Source organism: Moschus berezovskii, chromosome X (assembly GCF_049115385.1).
Source record: "Moschus berezovskii isolate FMDL1 chromosome X, NW_MosBer_1.0, whole genome shotgun sequence".
In the NCBI taxonomy this organism is placed as follows: Eukaryota; Metazoa; Chordata; class Mammalia; order Artiodactyla; family Moschidae; genus Moschus; species Moschus berezovskii.
The window spans coordinates 109,518,557-109,539,271 of NC_142488.1; the positions used below are offsets into that span (position 1 = coordinate 109,518,557).

General features: G+C 43.8%; 1 protein-coding gene across 3 annotated transcripts in view; it reads left to right on the plus strand.

Annotated features, from left to right (window-relative positions):
• Nucleotides 1-5,434: 5,434 nt before the first annotated feature.
• The window catches only part of IL13RA1 (interleukin 13 receptor subunit alpha 1), a 78,638-nt gene continuing 63,357 nt past the window's right edge, over nucleotides 5,435-20,715 (plus strand). The window contains exons 1-4 of one of the 3 annotated variants that reach the window (XM_088834146.1): nucleotides 5,435-5,724; nucleotides 11,715-11,854; nucleotides 17,621-17,759; nucleotides 19,082-19,202. In XM_088834146.1, the coding sequence (XP_088690272.1) occupies nucleotides 5,646-5,724; nucleotides 11,715-11,854; nucleotides 17,621-17,759; nucleotides 19,082-19,202 (479 nt within the window). In that variant the 5' untranslated portion in view covers nucleotides 5,435-5,645. The remainder of the gene's footprint in view (nucleotides 5,725-11,714; nucleotides 11,855-17,620; nucleotides 17,760-19,081; nucleotides 19,203-20,715) is intronic. The other 2 variants (XM_088834147.1, XM_055437949.2) reach the window with 2 other exon arrangements.

Here is a 20,715-nt window from a genome sequence, read left to right on the forward strand (position 1 = left end):
CACTGCAGCACTACTCACAATAGCCAAGATATGGAAGCATCCTAAATGTCCATCAACAGAGGAATGGATGAAGAAGATGTGGCACATATATACAATGGAATATTACTCAACCATAAAAAGGAATGAAATTGTGCCATTTGCAGAGACACGGATGGACCTGAAGACTGTCATACAGAGTGAAGGAAGTCATAAAGAGAAAAGAAAATATCATATAATATTGATTATATGTGGAATCTAAAAAATAAAAGGCTACAAATCAACTTATCTACAAAAAAGAGAGTTACAGACATGGTTACTGGGAGGTAAGGGAGAGGGGGATAAGACTGAAAATTGGGATTGACAAATATACACTGCTATATATAAAATAGACAACTAATAAGGACCTACTGTATAGTACACGGAACTCTACTCAATACTCTGTAATGGCCTATATGGGAAAAGAAGCCAAAAAAAGTAGATATATGTACATGTATAACTGATTCACTTCGCTATACACCTGAAACTTAAGAGTCAGTTTAATCACTACTGTCAAGTGTAAAGACATAGAGATCAATGGGTTTCAGGACATTGACAAAGACTCTGCTCAGCACCTTGCTACTCTGCTGAAGGTTAAATTCAGAGGATCCCGTCACAGGCCTCTTGTGTCAACAGCATTGCCTTGAGTGCACCCCCACAAAATTTGTAGATGAAAGTACTTGCTGAAGAGCAAAGAACCTATGAGTCAATTAAACCCAGACTGATCGGGTTACATCCATCTTTATAGTCTCCATGGTGCCACACTGTGTCTTCCCTCTAGCCATCACAAATGAACTCAGAACTTGAGTAAGATTATTGTGCTTGCATGCTATACACATGGCTTCCAGAGAAGCCCCTGGTTGTTGTCCCTTCCAATCAAATTGGTGGCCCTAAGCTCCTTCTAGGTGGAAATCCTGGAATCACCCTGAACAGTCTCTGGCTTCCAGAAACCTGAATCCAGTGGGGAAAATGGACGTGCCTACAATCCTCTGTATTGTTTGCTACAGTAGAGGAATTTGTCAAGTACCACGGGTACTCAGGGGCTTCCCAGGTGGTGCTAGTGGTAAAGAACCCGCCTGCTAAAGCAAGAGAGGTAGGAGAAGAGGGTTTGATCCTTGGGTTGGGAAGACGCCCTGGAGGAGTGCATGGCAACCCACTCCAGTATTCCTGCCTGGAGAATCCACATGGACAGAAGAGCCTGGTGGGCTGCAATCCAGTGTGTTTCAGAGTCAGACACGACTGAAGTGAGTCAGCACACACACACACACACACACACACACACACACACACACACATGTGACCTATAAGGGTGAGGTGATAAGGACCTGAATAGAACAGCAGAGGTGAGGATGGGAGGAGGGTAGATCTGAGAGGTGATTTCCCATCTAAGTGTTGTTGTTGAGTTGCTCAGTCGTGTCCGACTCTTTGTGACCCTATGGACTGCAGCACGCCAGGCTTCCCTGTCTTTCACCATCTCCTGGAGCTTGCTCAAACTCATGTCCATCGAGTCAATGATGCCATCCAACCATCTCATCCTCTGTTGTCCCCGTCTCTCCCCGCCTTCAATCTTTCCCAGCATCAGGGTCTTTTCCATTGAGTCAGCTCTTCACATCAGGTGGCCAAAGTATTGGAGCTTCAGCTTCAGCATCAGTCCTTCCAGTGAATGTTCAGGATTGACTTCCTTTAGGATTGATTGCATTTAAGTTACTGCATGGCTAATAGATGGAATGGGCAAACTATGTACACTAGATCCAGGGAAGAGAGGTGTCAAGTATAAGTTTTAGCATTCATGTCTCACTGATTTTTGGTGGGCAGGGGAGCAGTAGCTGGCTAGGGATGAAGTTCAAAAGATAAGAGTATCCTAGCTCAGAATTTCTCAACTGTTGTCTTTTTGTGCTAGGGAAGTCTACTGTGGGTGATGGTCCTGTGCCCACTAGATGCTGGTAGCATACGCCCTCACACTTCAAGTCATGTCCCTCCAAAATATCTCCAGGCCATGCTGCCAAATGTCCCCTGCAGAGGCAAAATTGCCCCTGTTTGGAAACCACTGCTCTAGTGACAGGAGGGAAGTTCTCTGTTGGCTATTTCCCTTTTTGCTTTGCATCACAGTGGCGATGAGGGTCTGTTCTGGTTTTGCTTAATAAAATGTAGAAGACTTTTTGTGAGATCTTTGCCCAAGGAGCCAGAATTCTTGGTTAAGCCCTTGGTCTGTGCTGGGGTCTTGTCCTTTATGAACTTTGGAGGTGGCGTCTAACTGGCTGGAAGATTTGATGTTGGAAAGAAGGATATCATTCTCGCCTCCCAGATATCTTCTTGTGCCCTTTTATAGGGCTCCCTTGGTCGTAGCAGTAAAGAATCCACCTGCCAATGCAGGAGATGCAGGTTCGATCCCTGGGTTGGGAAGATCCCCTGAAGAAGGAGATGTCAGCCCACTCCAGTATTCTTGCCCAGGAAATCCCATAGACAGAGTCACCTGGAGGGTTATAGTCCAAGGGGTCACAAAGAGTTGGGCATGAGTTAGTGACTGGGCAACAACAAGTCCTTTTCTAACTCCACTTACAGAAAAGAAGAAAGCCCTAGGGAGAAGGGTAAAGATCTAGAAAGCCAATTGGATGCACCAGTCAGCCCAGAACTCCAGCCCCACCCAGTCAAAGCAAAAAGAGCTGTGATTGGGAGTCTCACACCCAAGTCATTAGGGCACAATGGATTAAAGGTTAAAGCTCAACCTGATGTTGACTCATCAGGACTTTGATTACACAAAACCAAAATGAGAACTCTGTTTATTGCAGTCCCTGGAAAGTCTTCCTTTTGTCTTCATCTTCTTGCAGACCTGGGCAGTGGCCTAACTCAATCCAAGATGGTCTTTGAATAAATGTATACAGAGACTACAAATAAGAGTTTGATGCTGAAGAAACAGCCTTCCTAACCCTTGCCTACCCTACCAAAAAATTCTTTTTTCAAATGTTGCTTGATGTTTAGGATCTAGAGGAAATGAAACTGACTTATATATAAGACTCTTACTCAGGACAGCAAGCCAGGACTACCTTGGCCATGCCACTGCCTGGGTTGTTTTTTTTTCCTCACAGTGCTCACATTTTCAGGGCCTTTTCTGGAGGCTAATGACAAGTCATGATCCTATTTTCCAATCACTTGCTGCCACTACTGTTCATTTCATTAAGTACTCGCTCAGTCTATGCGAGACAGTGCCCATGGTGGCACTCAGCCAGTCCCCAGAGACTCCTGTTCCAACTGGAGACTTCTTTAAAGGCAGATAATATAATCATTTTGGAAACATTATTATAAACTTATTTATGTTATGTTATAGACATATAATGTTTATAGCAAATGTCAACAAGTGTATGTGTGTGGTGATGGGGAGGGGGTTCTTATGTTAGAGGGTAACTGGTCTATTTGTGGGGGGATTTAGAAATAATAGTAATGTCTCAATTTTGCTGGGCTTGATAGCTTACATAATGTTTTCATAAACATTATTTTGTACAGTAATGTACACATGCAAGGGCTTCCCAAGTGGCTCAGTGGTAAAAAAAAATCCACCTGTCAATGCAGGAGACACGGGATCAATCCCTGGGTCGGGAAGATCCCTGGAGAAGGGCATGGCAAACCCACTCCAGTACTCTTGCCTGGGAAATCCTATGGACAGAGAGCTTGGCTGGCTACAGTCCATGAGGTCACAGAGTTTAACACAACTAAGCACATAGCACATAATGACAAAATAATCTCCTCCCAATGGTGTCCATGACCTTATCCCAGACAATTGTGCATATGTTTGTTACCTTATATGGCAAAAGTGACTTTGCAGGTGTGATTAAATCAATGATTTTCAAAAACTAATTTTTATTGACATATAGTTGATTTACAGTGTTGTTTTAGTTTCTACTGTACAGCAAAGTGAGTTAGTTATATATATACATATATCCACTCTTTTTAAGATTCTATTCCTATATAGGTCACTACAGAGTATTGAGTAGAGTTTCCTGTGCTATACAGCAGCTTTTTATTAATATAAATCAAGGATTTTGAGATAGGAAGATGATCATGGATTATCTAGTAGGTCCTATCTATTTTTTCCCTTTTACACTAAAAAAATTTTTGTACACAAATTTTAAAAGATTACACTCCATTTACAGTTATTACAAAATATTGGCTATATTCCTTGTGTGTAGAATACACCCAATAGTTTGTACCTCCCATTCCCCTGCCCCAACCACTAGCTTCTCTATGGTGGGTCCAATCAAATCAAAAGGATTTTTATAAATGAAAAAGGAAGGCAGGAGGGTCAGAGTCAGAGAAAGAGATGTGACAAGGAAAGCAGAGGTCTGAGTGGTGCAGGAACCAGTCAAGGAATGTAGACAGTCTCTAGAAGCTGGAAAAGGCAGGGAAATAGATTCACCCTCAAAACCTCCAGAAGTGAACACAGGTCTGCCTACAGCTTGATTTTAGCCTAAAGAGACTTCTGACCTACAGAACTCTAATATAAATATAATAAAACTGGGTGGTTTAAAGCCACTAAATTTGTGATAATTTGTTACAGCAGCCACAGGAAAACTAAAAGGTTCTTCCTCCATCCTCATCGTCCTTAATCCTCACAATCACCCACTTTCAACGTATTCAGTGCGCATTTTTCCAGCTCACCTTCCATCTCCCAATATATATCTATGAAAAAGAAGTGTGTAGAAAGTTGGCTGTGAGTTTTGAAAAATCCAAGTACATAGTATGGTACTCTGTTGTGCTCAGACGCTCAGTCCTGTCCGACTCTGCGACCCCATGAATTGTAGCCCGCCAGGCTTCTCTGTCCGCGGGATTCTCCAGGCAAGAACACTGGAGTGGGTTGCCATGCCTTCCTCCAGAGGATCTTCTCACCCAGGGATCGAACCTGGTCTCCTGCATTACAGAGGGAGTCTTACCAACTGAGCCACCAGGGAAGCCCAGTAGGGCACTGTCTCTCATATTTAAAATTTAGCTTTTTTCTTTGTTTCTATGTTCAACTTAGCATTATGTATCACCAGCTTTCAAATATACCTTCCGTCCCACAAAGCACGAGCGTTCACAAAGCACGCTCCCACCAAGTGCCCTCTGGTCTTCCAAGTGCACCGTGTGAAGTCAGGCCTGGGATTTCTAACCCTGGAGTCAGAGTTTAGGAAACAAGGGCTCAGAGGCCAACGATTGCAAGCTGAGACTCCAGAAGTCCAGGTCAAGGCTCCTTCCCGGAGGCCGCCCTGCCCTGCCCTGCCCGGATGCTCGGCTGGGAACGTCCGAGGTTCCTCCGGGGTGCACACCGTTCGCACAGAGCCCAGCGGCGCCGGGGCCGGGCCGCGACGAGGTCGGGGCCGCTCTGCCCTGCCGGCTATCGAACTCCCTGGGCGCGACGGAGTCTCGGCTGTCGCGGGGCCAGGTGTGGCGGCTTGGAAGCCGCTGCTGGAGCCGCGGGTGCCCCGCCCCTTCGCCGGCGCTGGCCCCGGGGTTACCTGCGGCCGGTGGGCGGGGCGGCCCTTCCCGTCTGCGCCGGCCCCCCAGCCTCCAGCGCGGCGGAGCCGGGAAGTGGGAGAGGGAGCGAAAGAGGCGGAGACTGCGGCGGCTGCAGCCCGGCCGGGCTCCGAGAGAGGGGCTGCATGGAGCGGCCGGCGCGGCTCTGCGGGCTGTGGGCGCTGCTGCTCTACGCAGGCCGCGGCGGTGTGGCTGCTCCCGCGGGTGAGTACCGACCCCCGGCCGGGGCAGCGGGAATCGCGGCCGAGAGGCCCGCCGGGGCGCCTGGGGCCGAGGGCCGCGGCGGGAGTCGGGGTCGAGGGCCCTCCTCGGGACATATCGCGGCCGCGGCGGCAGGCGCCTCCCGCGCCCGGCTCGACCTTGAGGGAGCCGGGGCGACCGGGCTTTCCCGGATCCCGGGCGGCGGGACGACGACTTTTCGCCGCACTTCCCTGGGCCGTCGGGCAGCGCCGAGGAGCCTGGCGCCAAGGCCTGGGGCCCGAAAGGAGTTCGCGGGGTCGGGGGTGGGAGTGTCGCCCGTGGCCCGGAGAGGGGATGAGGGGCTGGGAGCCCGCGGGGACGCCGACCAGGGTCCGGGAGTGAGGGTGACGCGCCGAGGCTCCTTGTGCGGTGGGTCCAGCGAGGTGGCGGCAGTCGAAGGGAACCTCTGAAGCGCCTCTGAAGTAGCAAAGGACATGTCTCCTCTGGCGTACAAGAAATCCATGGGAAATCCGGAGCACCATCCGCGTGGATGCCTTTTTCTTTAGTAACCTTTATATTTTGGAATAATTTTCGACTTACAGAAAAGTTGCACAGATGCGAGTTCTCATATACTCCTCACCTGGTGCGGCCATTTAAATTAATAAACCAGAGTTACTGTGAAAACTTGTGGCGGGGGGCACTTATGAATTCCTGAGGGACAGATTTTGGCCTGAGCGACCTTCTGGACATTTTTTTGGTGACGATAGTAGCTCCAAAGTTGATAGGTTTTATTGTCACGTTGACACAAACACCCACAATTTGTTTATTGCTTTTTCAGCCGGTGCGTTGGGCTTTGAAACCCAAGTTGAAATGTTGATTAGGAAACTTGGATGCCCTCTGTTGATTCAGTCAACAAAACGTATGCAGACTCTCTGTGCCCTGTGCCAGTGTTCTAGGGGCAGAACAAAACAGATCAAGTGGTGAGCAAAACAGATCAAGTCCTTGCCCTTTGGAGCTGGTATGCTATTGGTAGAGTCAGAGTAAGGGGGGAAAAGTAAAATATAAGGTATGTTAGAGGGCAATATGTATGATGGAGAAAAACAAAGCAGTTCAGGGGTTTGCTGTTGTAAATAAGGTGGACTATGTAGACTGCCACTGAAAAGGCAGCATTTGAGTAGAGACTTGAGGGAAGTTTGTAGTTCATCAGTCATTCCTTCAAGTGCCTGCCTTCTTTAGTACTGAGCCAGGTTTTGTGCATTGGCTTAGAGCCTTAGAGTGTGTTGTGTAATCATCGAGCCCCCCCCCAATCTCCTAGCTCACTTAGGAGGATCTGATTTCCATACTCATGGGGCAGCTACAGTCCAGAGAAGGAAGAGGGGTCACCCATCCCCTTGGTTGCTGTTATTTAGTCCCTCAGTCACGTCCGACTCTTTTGCGACCCCATGGACTGTAGCCCTCCAGGCCCCTCTTTCCATGGGATTTCCCAGGCAAGAATATTGGGGTGGGTTGCCATATCCTTCTCCAGGGGATCTTCCCGACCCAGGGATCAAACCTGCATCTCCTGCATTGCATTGTATTACCAGCGGGTTCTTTATCGCTGAGCCAGCAGGGAAGCCACGCATCTCCTTAGTCTCCAGATTTCCACAGTACTCCAGTCCCCTCCCTCCTCCAGACTCCCTCTCCCACACACCTCACACCTGGAACAACAAACAGCTGACTCTAGCTAATACTGGCAATCCCCAACTTAATCAGTTTTGTCACAGAGGTTCATTGGCAACTTGGTTACTTAGAAATACAGAAACTTTTTCCCATTGGAAATAATTGATACAATTGCATTAAGTTATGGTGGGGGGAAAAAAAGCAAAACAAAACAGGCGACTTGACTATTATAATGGTCTGACCTTTCCCAGCTGTGGGACTTCAGGACTGGTCATTTCCCTCCCTTGTGCAACAGTGTTCTCTGTGAAAGGAGATTGAACTCCATAAGTTTTAAGGGCTCCTCCAGCTCTAATCTTTTGAGTGTTTATAAAAATGATTAGGTTACCAGCTTAGTTTTAGTCTGTTTAGATTGGTAAGCCCACATTGTGGCATTCTTAATAACAACTAGCATTTATATAGTGTTTACTCTGTGCCGGGCAGCGTTCTCAGTTTTCCACTTGACCTATTTCATCTTTCCACAGAACCTCTCCTGTTGGTGCTGTTACCATTCTTGTTTTGTATAGGAGGAAACTGAGGCAGAGCAAGGCCCAGAGGCTTGCCCGGAGTCTCGTAGGTGGTAGACTGCAGGAGGGAGCTAGACTTCTGACCCCAGCAGTTGCTTCCAGAGACCATGCCCCTAACCACTGCATTCAGTGCCTCTCTCTGCAGAAATGAGGAGAGTCCTTGGCTGGGAGGGGAGCTGGGCCTCTCCCAGAGCAGCAGGGCAGGACTGGTGGGCATTCACGCAAATATGTACAGGCCACTGGTAAAAAGCGAATGATCATGTATTGGAGACTTGCTTTATGACTGTCAGACTGTGTAATCCAAACAATAAGTACCATAGGCATTCAGAAGAAGGGAAACTGAGGGCTGGAAATTCTGAGGAAGAACTGAAATTTGAGCTAGACTTTTAGGGTGGGTGACATTTGAATTGGTAGAGGAGAAGTTATTCCCAGTTTGGGAGGAGAGCAGGTGCAGAGGCCCAGAAGTAATGGTGGTGGTGCCCCTGTGGTCTCAACGAGGAGTCTGGCTTGGCAGGAGGGTGCATTGGCCAGACCAGTCAAGGCAGAAGGGCTTCATTTGCCCTTGAAGCTGAGTTGGGAAATGACACTGGAGGAGAAGTCAACAGGGAGACTTGACTGAGTGTGGGGCTGGGGGGGTCACCAGAGTGCAAAGCTCAGCAGGAACCTAGGATTAGAGGTGGCCCCTAGAAAGATGGGTCATGCACGCCTTCTGTCCTGGCTCGGGCCTTACTGCTGTATGTCTGCCTGCCTCACAAGACGCAGCAGAGCACCTGAGTATGATCAGGATAATTAAGAGAGGTGTTGCAAGGAAAGCACTGGAAGAGGTTGATGTAAAGGAAGGAGATGGATGACTCACATATGACTCGTGATTTCCTTGACTTTTCCCGACATATGCATGCTTCTGCCAGCTCCTGTGACTGAACAAGAGAGAGCATAAGCTTTGAGTTAAGCCTTATTATTAGAGACAGCATTGATCGTATTATTTCGAAATTAGAGTGGGATCTTGTGCTAGATGACCATATGGACTCACTTGAGGTTTGAAGTTTAGTCAAGGGTAGTTAACTTGAGTCCCCATGGCCTTCCCACTCTCCTTTCTGGTCAGTGATCAACCCCTAAGAAATGGTTGGAATTAGGTGCCTAAGAATAAGCTTGTTCTGTCTCTAAGGCCATGGGCAGATATCAACTGCATAGGAAACCAAAGCAACCGTTCAGAACTGTTGGTCTCTTCAAAAAGAAAGAAAGCACACAGTACGTATTTACATAGCCCTTGTTCTGTGCCAGGCACTGTTTGGGGCTTTTCATCTGTAGTAATTCATTTAATCCTCATAATAATCATTTTCTTTGATACAATTATCATCTTCATGTTATAGATGCAGAGAGAGGCAGAGTGGTTAAGTAACTTGCCGGCTAGTAAGTAACAGAGCTGGCATCTGAGTTCAGGCAGCCTGGCTCCATAGTCTGTCCTCTTAATCAGTACACTATGCTGAAATAAAATGTCTTACAAATGAAGAAGCACAGTCTCCACTTGTTTATGAATATGTCTGGATGTATTATACCCACATACATGTATTCAGATACATTTAAACTTTTGCAGATTGTATTTAAACTTTCTGTGAGTGTGTGTGTTTTAAAGTATAGGAAGTAGAAGAATCTCAAGAGAAATGGAAGGAACTATTAGGGGTAAAAAGGATGGCAGAGAGCCACATGTACCCTAAAATGCAAATGAGTTAGAAGATCTGACTAAAGGATGTGTGTGTGTGTGTATGTGTGTAAGTCGCTCAGTTGTGTCCAACTCTTTGCGACCTTATGGACTGTAGCCCGCCAAGCTCCTCTGGCCATGGAATTCTTCAGACTAGAATCTTGGAGTCAGTTGCCATTCCCTTCCCCAGGGGATCTTCCTAGCCAGGGATCTACTTCAGAACAAATGGGAAAAAAAGAAATCCATTTGAGAGATGGGAAATAGGGGAGGCTAATCTTCTATTAAAATACCAAGGTTAAAAGATAGATTTTAAAAAGTCTTAAACTACCTTGAAAATTTGGGTATGATTTAAAGCAAACCATAAATAGGTAATATTTTTATTGTAAGGGCTTTAATTTCTGTGTGGGAGTGGGATTTGGGTGAGAAGACAGTATGTCAGGAAGGGCTAAACCAGCTATCCTGGACTTTTGGTGCAGTGCATTTCTGGAAACTGCACAGTAAGGGAGATAATCCTAAAGTAGAGTATGGTCACCAGTAGGAACAAAGTTTTCATTAAAGGCTGTATATCTGATAAACAATTTGTCTTCAAAAATATCATTGACGTGATGTCAGAAAGGCTGAAATGGAATAAATGTATATTAAATCCTAACTTAAATCCTAACCTTTAATCACTTAAAATCTTAACTTAAAATCATCGTCGCCTGAGCCATTGGTGCCCCTTGGCAACAGCTGGGTTTAAATGCAGTACAATAGGAACTCCCTGCTTCTACAAGGACTTGGCCTGCTATGGGCTGCTCCTCCCCACAGCTGGGCCTTTGGTCTACCTTTCAGAAATGCTAATGGTTGAGTCAGGAATGGTGAGCTGAATATTGAGAATTCTGGGCTGGTGCAGGCTGCCCTGTAGAAAACTGATTTTTGGGGGAATCACAACTACATAGTGCCTGTCGGGTTGATGTTTTGGGACAGATGGCATATTTTTGTTCAGTTAAAAGGAAGGTAATGCTATAAATATTGCATATCATGTAAGAGGCCCAGAGCACTCCAAAGTGTTGGCATAGAATATAAAATATAACTACCTATTGATAAGTTAATGTAGCTGTAGTTCTTAAGTAATTAGTAATGATTAAGTTTCCATTAGTTTAAATAATTGAGTTTTGCAATAATTTTCGACTTATAGAAAAGTTGCAAAGATAGTACAGAGAAGCCCTTATTCAGTCTCTGGGGGGTGATTTTGGTAGTCCTGGCCTCAGGAGAAGTTCTCAGGAAAGTTTGAAATGATATTTCCTTTCCCTCTCTGTTTCCTTCCCTGCATTTGGCAGAAGCATGAAAACTCCCTTCCCTGGTCCTAGAGCTGAGTCCGAAATAATAGAGTTAGTAAATTCTTGGTGGAGACAGTGGTGGGTTTTCTCCAAATGAAACACATTTTTCAAGACGTTGGTTCACTGTTTCTCCTCTTCTCTTCTCTCTTCAGATTTGCCAGAGCTACCGTTCCAGCTGTTTAGTGTCAGACCTCAGGGGAGCAACCAGGGCCATTAAATCTCTCTCTCAATACTTCTTTGGAATAGTCATAAAAAAAAACAATTACCAGGTCACGTTGGCAAGCACAGTTAAAAGATGAGCCGCTTCAACACATTCGCAGAACTGCTGAGAGGGAAGTGTCTATATTGAGTGCCTTTTGGTGAGCAAGTGTAGGGGATCCCAAATACCCACAGGAGGAAAAGTTGGATGTTTTAGAATATACTGTCCTCTGGGTTCACCCTATAGCAGGTGATGCGGCATGGGAGCCACACTTCCTGGGTTTGCATGTCAGCTCTGTCATTTACCAGCCATGGGATATGGGGCAAGTGACTCAAAGCCCTTGTCTTGGTCGCCTCATCTTTACAAGCTGATAGTCCCTGTCTTCTAAGGTTGTGAGGACTGAGCAGATTCGTTTGTGGAGCGTACTTAGGATACTATCTGGGTCAGTAAATGTTAGCTCTCATTAACTCAGTTTTACGATTCCTGGCCTCTAGCACTTGGAGGCAAAATGAAATGAACCAATGAAAATACTGGCTGCTGTTGATAAACGTGTTTCCTGTGCTTGATTTGAACAGAATCACAGCCACCTGTGACGAATTTGAGTGTTTCTGTTGAAAACCTCTGTACCATCATATGGACATGGAATCCTCCTGAGGGAGCCAGTCCGAATTGTAGTCTAAAGTATTTCAGTCATTTTGGCAACAAACAGGATAAGGTAAGTTTTCTGGAACAGATCACACTGATAAGGTAAAGTGAACAACTGTGAGTTGGAGCTAAGAATGAGCCACATTCTAATCTCACTTCAAAGTGGGGTTTTTAGTTTGAGTTGTGTCCAAATTTTTTTACTGGGAAAATTATGGAAACAACTATGTCCAAAACTGAACATCAGAAAATATTTGCTAATCAAATACAATTGAGGTTATTACTCTCTTAGGAAATATTAGGTATCGTTGTCTAGTAGGCACTCCATAAATAAGTAATTATGTTAAAATTGGTTCCTATAGGCACTCCATGAATAATTAATTATGTTAAAATTGGTTTCTGTGTTGTTGCCTGAAGTATTGTATTTATGTAAGACTCTCAGTTTCTCAGGGAATTTTCTCATTTACCATCTCATTAATCACATGCACAGGTAGATATGCAAGATCTATGTGATGCCAAAGAAAATGGTCATATGGAAAGTGAAAAAAATAAGATGTCCGTGACAGGTGGGATTGACTAGAAGATTCCCTGATGTTTGAGGAAAAATGAGAGAAACTTTCAGCTTTTCCCAGTCGGATGTGCAACCGATTTCAGTGAATTTTTGTTAACAAGATTTCAGATTCTTTATGATAATCGTATTTAACGGAAATTTCTCTTAAGAGCCTTATTGGTTTGTAGCCCCTTATAACTGACAGGTTCCTCAAAGCATCATATTGTCTGTTCAGAACTGTTTTATACCTGTATACACTCCTTGGTTTTTGCATCTGCAGACTCAACCAACTGCAGGTGGAAAATATTCAGGAAAAAAAAAATCCTAGAAAGTTCCAAAGCAAAACTTGAATTTTTCAAACTGTCAACTATTTCCATATCATTTACATTGTATTAGGTATTATAAGTCATCCAGAGATGATTTAAGTATAGGAGAGGATGGGCAGAGGTCATATGCAAACACTAGGCCATTTTAAATAAAAGACTTGAGCATCCACACATTTTGGTGTCCACAGGAGGCCCTGGAACCAATGCCCCTCCCATGTAAGAGGGATGACTCTATCTTCTTTTAGTGTGTGGGTGGGGAAGATGGAGGATGTTTGGGGTTGAATTTGCCAAGGATTTTGAGGAGGCCAATGAGAAGTTGTTATTAATGACAGTACTTCGGCTCAGTGAACTGTGGAATCATCATGTCCAGGCAGTTTGGTGGGCAGGAAGAGTCCGGAGAACTAGTTAGTGCACCATGCAGCTAGCTCAGTGGCCTGGGGCAAAGTCCTTAACCTCTCTGAGCCTTCATTTCCTTGTGTGTAAACTGTGACTTTACACTTCTCTGGCTTGCTGGGACACCAAAACTAATATATGGGAAAACTTAATGAAGTGAGGATGAAATAGGCTCTCCCTCCTGAGAGGAACTTGCTAATCTGCCTTCCCACAGAGGTGATAATTGTAGTTTAGATGTCGATTGATAAGAGGCTGGTCAGTTCCAAGTATTTGCCTTTTAAGAGAGGTCCTCCAAATGCGGAAGCCTGCGAAACTCTGGTAGACCAGTTCCCCTTTTCACACTTTTGACTTCCTCTTGTTCCTAAGGATGGGCCTTAGACAGTTGGAGTCTTAGTGACAGCTTCTGGTAGTTCAGCCTTGAGAAATTATAGGAAAGACCCTTTTTAGTGTGTCACCTAAATAATCTAACTGAAACCCCCAGGAGAGGTCACCATCTTTCTAACAGGGCCTTGTTCATTAGCCTGTCAGCCATGCTCAAGGATCAGTCAGCTGGATATGCTGACATGCCAGCCTAGAAATGGGGCTGACTCCTCAGTACAGAATTGGGTTGGAAATTTTGTCTCTTTCCCTTTCTAGTCTTGTGGCCTTAGGCAGGCAAGTCATTTAATTTCTCTGAGCCTGAGCCTCCATTTTCTTGTTTGTAAAATGCTGGGGGGTGGTGGTGGTGAAGGCTAGTAAAAATACTTACTTCATGTGAATGGTGTACATTTATGAAAGGAGATAATGTTTGTGATATACCTGGTACAGCGTTAGTGTTCAGTAATTGTTAGCTTTTATTATGATTACTGTTAGATAGAATCATGTAAAATTGTTTCTTTTATAGGTCATATATATGGTTCAACCAGTATTATTGTTTAATCTTGGTCCCTCCCTTTTGCTCCCAAAGAAACCTATAAAGGGTGGCCTCTGCCTAAGGCCTACTCATTTATTGCAGGCATTTGCAGCATTGAAGGCTACCAATGTCAGGATTGTGATAAACACAGTTTATCCCTTCCAATCAGTGATGGGGGATTTCCTGTCTGTTCCTTTTGAAGTTTACAATCCTGAATCTGAGAATCAATGGCAGGAGAGATTTTCTTCCCCTCTGTCTGTCCTTTGAATATAGCATTAATGTCGTGAGACCACACTGGGATGTATATATTGTTATTGTTTAGTCACTAAGTCTTGTCTGACTCTCTGCAACCCCATGGACTGTAGCCTGCCAGGCTCCTCTCTCCATGGGATTTCTCAGGCAAGGATACTGGTGTGGATTGCCGTTTTCTTCTCCAGGGGATCTTCCTGACTCAGGGACTGAACCCACATCTCCTGCTTAGCAGGTGGATTCTTTTCCACTGAGACACCAGGGAAGGCCCATGCTTTGAAGCATATTGATGAAGTGGCATTATAATAGTTTGTATGTGTTATGGTGTTTTTGTGACCATCTAATGGTCCCAAATTGCTAAATGAGGTAAACCATTGAGGTCATTTTCAGTCTTCAGATTGGAGAAACATTAAGATGAGACATAGAGAATCGTAGATAATTAAAAGAAAAAATAAAAGACTAGTTCAAGTGGCTGCCCTCCACCCGTGTTTTAGTGATATCTAATCTGGCAATTAGAAGGATCTGGCCTCAGATTTTAGATTTCTTTCATCATCAAGAGACAGGTGAGTCTCACTCGGTGAATAAATTAAAAGGCTGTTGTTCTGTCTAGGCACCCAAAGAAGCTAAAGGTCAAGCTGACCCCCTTTCCTTCTGAGAAAGGATTAGGAATTGGGAAAGCTGCAACCTAGCCAAATGAACATTGGTCTTGAAGGGGAGGGATCGAGTCAGGACTCTGGCCTTGATTTTTGATAGATTTTCAAAGGAGCCCAGACTCTCTGAGGGGTGGAGCATAATGTCATACAGCAGCTACCAGTAGAATGAGTCACCAAAGCCGAAAGTCACGTGGGAGCCATCAGACATACGTCATCAAGATCCGCTGGGAGGGATTTGCTTCCTGGTCTGATAGAGAGGCACACTTGACTTGGCAGTCATTGGCAACTGGGATTCCTACTTTATTCATGCCAGTTTAATATTATTTGCCTTTTGCTTCAGAAGAGAATTTTTTTTAACTATTTTATCTTTTCCCCTACCATGTCTTTTCTAAGTTATTTTATTATTCATTTGCCCAAAACAAAAGGTTCAGATTTAGGTACTAAAGTATGTTTTTAATTTAAGAAATTCTATTTATTAAAAATACTTGTGTAATAAAACTCCTCAGCCCACTCACTGGAACAATATCTAGTATAATAAGAGAACTGAGATTTTTCATTGATGATTCTCACTGATGGCATTTGACCATGCATTTTCCCCCGGGTGTCCTCAAAGGGCAAACGCAGCTTCCACACAATAATTATCAAGGATTCTTGGTCAGGGTGGCTCCTTCAGGGGTATATGGGACTTTTGCTCAGTAAAATAGTGTGGTTGGTGAAATGTGCATTCAGAGCTTCCCTCCTATCATCACCAAAAATCCTGGGACTGGTCATCAGCTTCACAAGTTGAGAAACCTCATTTCCTCAGCACACATTCATCAATCCAGGGCCAGTTCCTTACTTCATCATGGGAACAATAATGCCAAAACATTCTCCAGAGTCTTTTGAGAAACTTCATTTCCTCAGCATGCATTCATCAATCCAGGACCAGTTCCTTACTTCACCATGAGAACAATGATGGTGAAACAGTCTCGAGAGGCTTCTGTTGGCACAGCTGGTATGTTCCATCCCTGTAGGCAGCAACTATATGGAAAGCCAAATGATAAGTAGGTTCCTTGGCAAGGAGTCAGGAATTTGTTGTGAAAATGTACTTGGCTCAGAATAGCTGGAGGCACCACTGAGGGTAGGCATGGCTTTGTTGCTGGGACAAACCTACTCAATGTTCATGGACCGAATCACCTTTTCTCCCCATCACAATTTTGTTTGCAGACATTTCTTTTTGTTTTCTTCCAGGGCTGACCAACGAACTCCTCTTTTAGAGTGCTGTCTTGCCTAGTCCTTAGAGCTATTCAGTGTCTCATAAAGTGTTTTTTTCCCTGTGTCTTTGCTACGGTTTGTTGATTGATGATTGGCTGGCTACCTCTCAGAGGACATCCTTGGGTCCTCATTTTGAGAGTCTCTCTCAGTTGCCTTCATGCTCAGCTGCTGGCAGGCGTGTGAAATGGCAGAGTAGCCCCTTTAGAGTGGTAGATAGAGGTAACTCTGACAAAATTTCCCCTTCATGGCTCTCAGCACGTATATAAAAGGAAATGCTGTCTCCAACTTGAGTCAGAAACTATTACAAAACAGGAAGCGCCTTGGAACTCTAATTAAAAGCAGCTCCGTTCTTAATAATTCCAACTCTGTCACCTTGGAAAATGTGAATTTCCTGAAGAGTCCTTTAATCTCATTATTCTAAATCTAATAACAAGATTTGTGATTTTTATCTGTAGGCTGTCTATAAGTTGGCTTTCTGTGGTTCCACAAAGCTTATCTCCCTTTCAGAATGAGAGTCTGCTGCACTCAGTGCATAGGTCAGCCCTTATCATTCCTATGTTTATGTGAGATCGTCAAAATGGTCAGTGCAGAAAGATGTTTGGTGAAAAGTCGTTCCTCAACCCTCAGGCTCCCCTTCTTTACTTCCTCTCCTCGGAGGTGACCAGAGTTGCCAGATTCTTAGACCAGTTCATTTGACCTTAATCTTGATGTTATACTACATCTACTTGGAATTGAATTTTGATCATCTCACTGTGTTTCCTTTGAGATTGCTCAGACGGTTGATATGTTAGCATGGTAGGTTTATAGAAAATGTCATGATGTTTACACCTGAAAATGTGAGGAACTGTCTTTTATTTCTACCAGGGTTTCTCAATGGTGGCACTACTGCCATTTGATGCAGGATAATTCTTTGTTGTGGGGGGAGGGAAGGCAGTCCTATGCCTTGTAGAGGGTTTAGCAGCATCCTTGGCCTCTGCCCACTAGATGCCAGTAGCAGTTCACTCTGCCCCCTGCTCCCCCCCCCAACTGGTTATGACAACTAAACATGTTTCTGCTGCTGCTGCTAAGTCACTTCAGTCGTGTCCAACTCTGTGCGACCCCATAGACGGCAGCCCACCAGGCTCCCCCGTCCCTGGGATTCTCCAGGCAAGAACACTGGAGTGGGTTGCCATTTCCTTCTCCAATGTGTGAAAGTGAAAAATGAAAATGAAGTCGCTCAGTCGTGTCTGACTCTTAGCGACCCCATGGACTGCAGCCTACCAGGCTCCTCCATCCGTGGGATTTTCCAGGCAAGAGTACTGGAGTGGGTTGCCATTGCCTTCTCCGAAACATGTTTCTAGACATCAACAAATGTCATCAAGGGGTGGGAGAACAGAATCACCCCCAGTTGAGAATCACTGAACTGCATACCATTTGCTGACTTTTCATTTTATTTATGTATTTCAGCATGCAAATGTTTTATTACATAAATGTATTTCTGTGCATTGGCTATAGCAATACCTTTTAAATTTCTTTACCTTAGAAAATTGCTCCAGAAACTCATCGTTCAAAAGAAGTGCCCCTGAATGAGAGGATCTGTCTGCAGGTGGGGTCCCAGTGCAGCACCAATGAAAGTGAAAAGCCCAGCATTTTGGTGGAAAAGTGCATCTCGCCCCCTGAAGGTAACAACTGAAAGCACTATCTCTTGGCATTTAGAGAAGACATCCAGATTATCTACCTGCTTATGTTCAGTGTTCATTCATTCATTCCATTTTCAAACACTTGAGTCTAATAAGTGTCAGGCACTTGTACTAGATGCTGACAGCACACTGATAACTGTGAGATGCTCACAGACAACTTGAATGACCGTGCCTGGTAGCTGGAGAGCACTGAATAATTTGGAAAGTAATACACTGGCACACCCTCACATGCACACACGCACGTGCACACTTGCCTTTCCCCTGAATCGAGCTTCTTAAGCTTATTCTGTGAAATGACAAAGGTGTGTATTATTATCCTGATTCATTTTATGAAGAAGGAAACTGAGTTAGTTGCTGTAGATCTTCAGATCCTAAATGGGGAACACATGTATACCCGGGGCAGATTCATGTCAATGTATAACAAAACCAATACAATAATGTAAAGTAATTAGCCTCCAATTAAAATAAATTTAAAAAATAAAATAAAAATAACAAAAATATTATACAGTAAGAGGCTGGGAACATGGTTTATAACAATTTAACCTCCCCTATTTTCATTTCCCGAGGAGTTTAATTATCTGAATAAAACCTAAACTGTATTATGACCAAAAGGTGGTTGGTGATACAAAAAATTGTATTATGACAAAAAGTAGCCTTTTAAGGATCACAAGAGATAGCAGGTATGAATTTTAAACAAAGGTGTTTAATTTAGAAATGTTATATCTTAACTTAAAAGGCTTTCTAAAGGTAGAGATTTCAGATCAATAAGATTTTCTGGCTCCTAAGACCATAACATAGGCAGTGACTAAGAGTTATGTTTTGTTTACCTTTCCCCAAATTGCTTCAAGAGGAATGTTTGTTCAATTTTTAAAACAAGATGTGTCGGTATTGCTCAAATGACAGGAAGGTAAATTATAACTCAGTAAATGTGTTTTTTTTTAACAGCAAGTAGATATAATGGTTGTTTATGTTTTCACATTCATTTGGGAAACTTCATAGTCATTTCCTATGATTGAAATATTGTTTGACCTTTAAACTCTCTCTCCAGTTAGGAGTATAAGAGTTAGGGTCCCTCGATAGTAAAGATGTCTTCTTAATCTGAGGAGATAAGAAAGTTGTGAGCAAATTAGATTTGGGTTTTCTCCCTCCTGGGTGCCTTCTGGGTCAAATGGGAGTGAGAGGTTAGGGGTCAGCTTTCTGGAGAAGCAGCCTGAAGCACCCTTATCACCCCCAGCCCTCAGAGTGATTTGCTAGCTGGCACTACAAGGAGAGGACAGTCGTAAACTCTTGGCTGGATGTTCTAGGTGATCCTGAGTCTGCTGTTACTGAGCTCCAATGCATTTGGCACAACCTGAGGTACATGAAATGCACTTGGCTCCCTGGAAGGAATACAAGTCCTGACACTAACTACACTCTATACTACTGGTGAGTATGGACAGTACACTTACTGCAGAGGGACTGACTGTGATTGTATTGGGAACCTTTGGAACTAACCTAGTTAAAACATAAACAGAATACCCTACTCCTTTCTACAGTTTGCTCCAATGAAAAATGCATCTGCTTTTGGTGTCTCATTTAAAAAAAAAAACGCCTTAAAAATAATTATAGATCCACTGGTATGTTGCAAAAAATATCCAAAGAGATCCCATCTACCCTTCACCCAGTTGCTTCGAATGGTAACATCTCATATATAGGGTGCAATATTAAAACCAGAAAATTGACCTTGGTACAGTCCACTGACCTTATTCCAATTTCACCAGTGTTCCGTCCAGGCATTTGGATGTGTATGTAGTTCTGTGCAGTTTTATCATATGCAAAGATGCAGAACAGTTCCATTACCACAGGGATCCCTCTAGTTGCCCTTTTATTTATTTTTAAAAATCAGTTAATCAGTTTGGCTGCACCTGGTCTTAGTGGCTACATGAGAGATCTTTAGTTGTGGTATGTGGGATCTAGTTCCCTGACCAGGGATCGAACCCAGGACCCCTGCATTAAGAGTGAGGAATCTTAGCCACTGGACCACCAGGGAAGTCCCAAGTTGCACTTTTATAGCTACACCCACCTCCTTCCTGCACCCCCTCTCTCCACACCTCTCCCCCAAGTCTCTAACCTCTGGCAACCACTCATCTGTTCTTCATCTATAATTTTATCATTTTAAGAATGTAAGAGGAACAGAATCATATAAAATATGTTAATAACTGTCAGAGGCTGACTATATTTTTCAGTCTCTGCATAACACTCTGGAGATCCATCCAAGCTATTCTATATATCAATAGTCCATTTCTTTTTCTTGCTGAGTGGTATTCTATGATATGGATGTATCAGTTTGTTTAACCTTTTATTCACTAAAGGATATCTTGGTTATTTTCCATTTTTTTTGCAAGTATGAAGAAAACTGCTGTAAATATTCATGTTCAGGTTTTTATGTGAATATCACTTTTCAGTTCTCTGGAACAAATGCCTTAGGGTGTAATTGCTGGATCATATGGTAATTGCATATTTAGTTTTATTAAAAAACTGCCAAATTATTTTCTAGAGTAACTGTATTGTTTTACATTCTCACCAGCAATGTATGAGTGATTGGTATTTATCTTTCAAAAGGAAAATTATATCATTCCCAGAGTTAAAAAGTAGTTTAGTGCCCCAGAGAATAACTTGTATTTCCTATGTGTGACTGTATCTACAAAATTTGTTAAATTTCTAAATTAATCTTTCATTATTTCCTTTCCTTTGGAGCCTAGAATTGATTATTAACAACAGAACAGGGAAGAAAGAACCAGGTTAATCAATGAATTTAGTAAAACCTGAGCATACATAGTGGGTAAAGCTCTGAATGGTGAGCAGAGATAAGAAACCTGTCTCTTTACTCCTGAAGCTTCAGTGTAGAGGTGACAGCACTGGACACAGTTGTTTATATAGAAAGAAGAGTGCACGATGG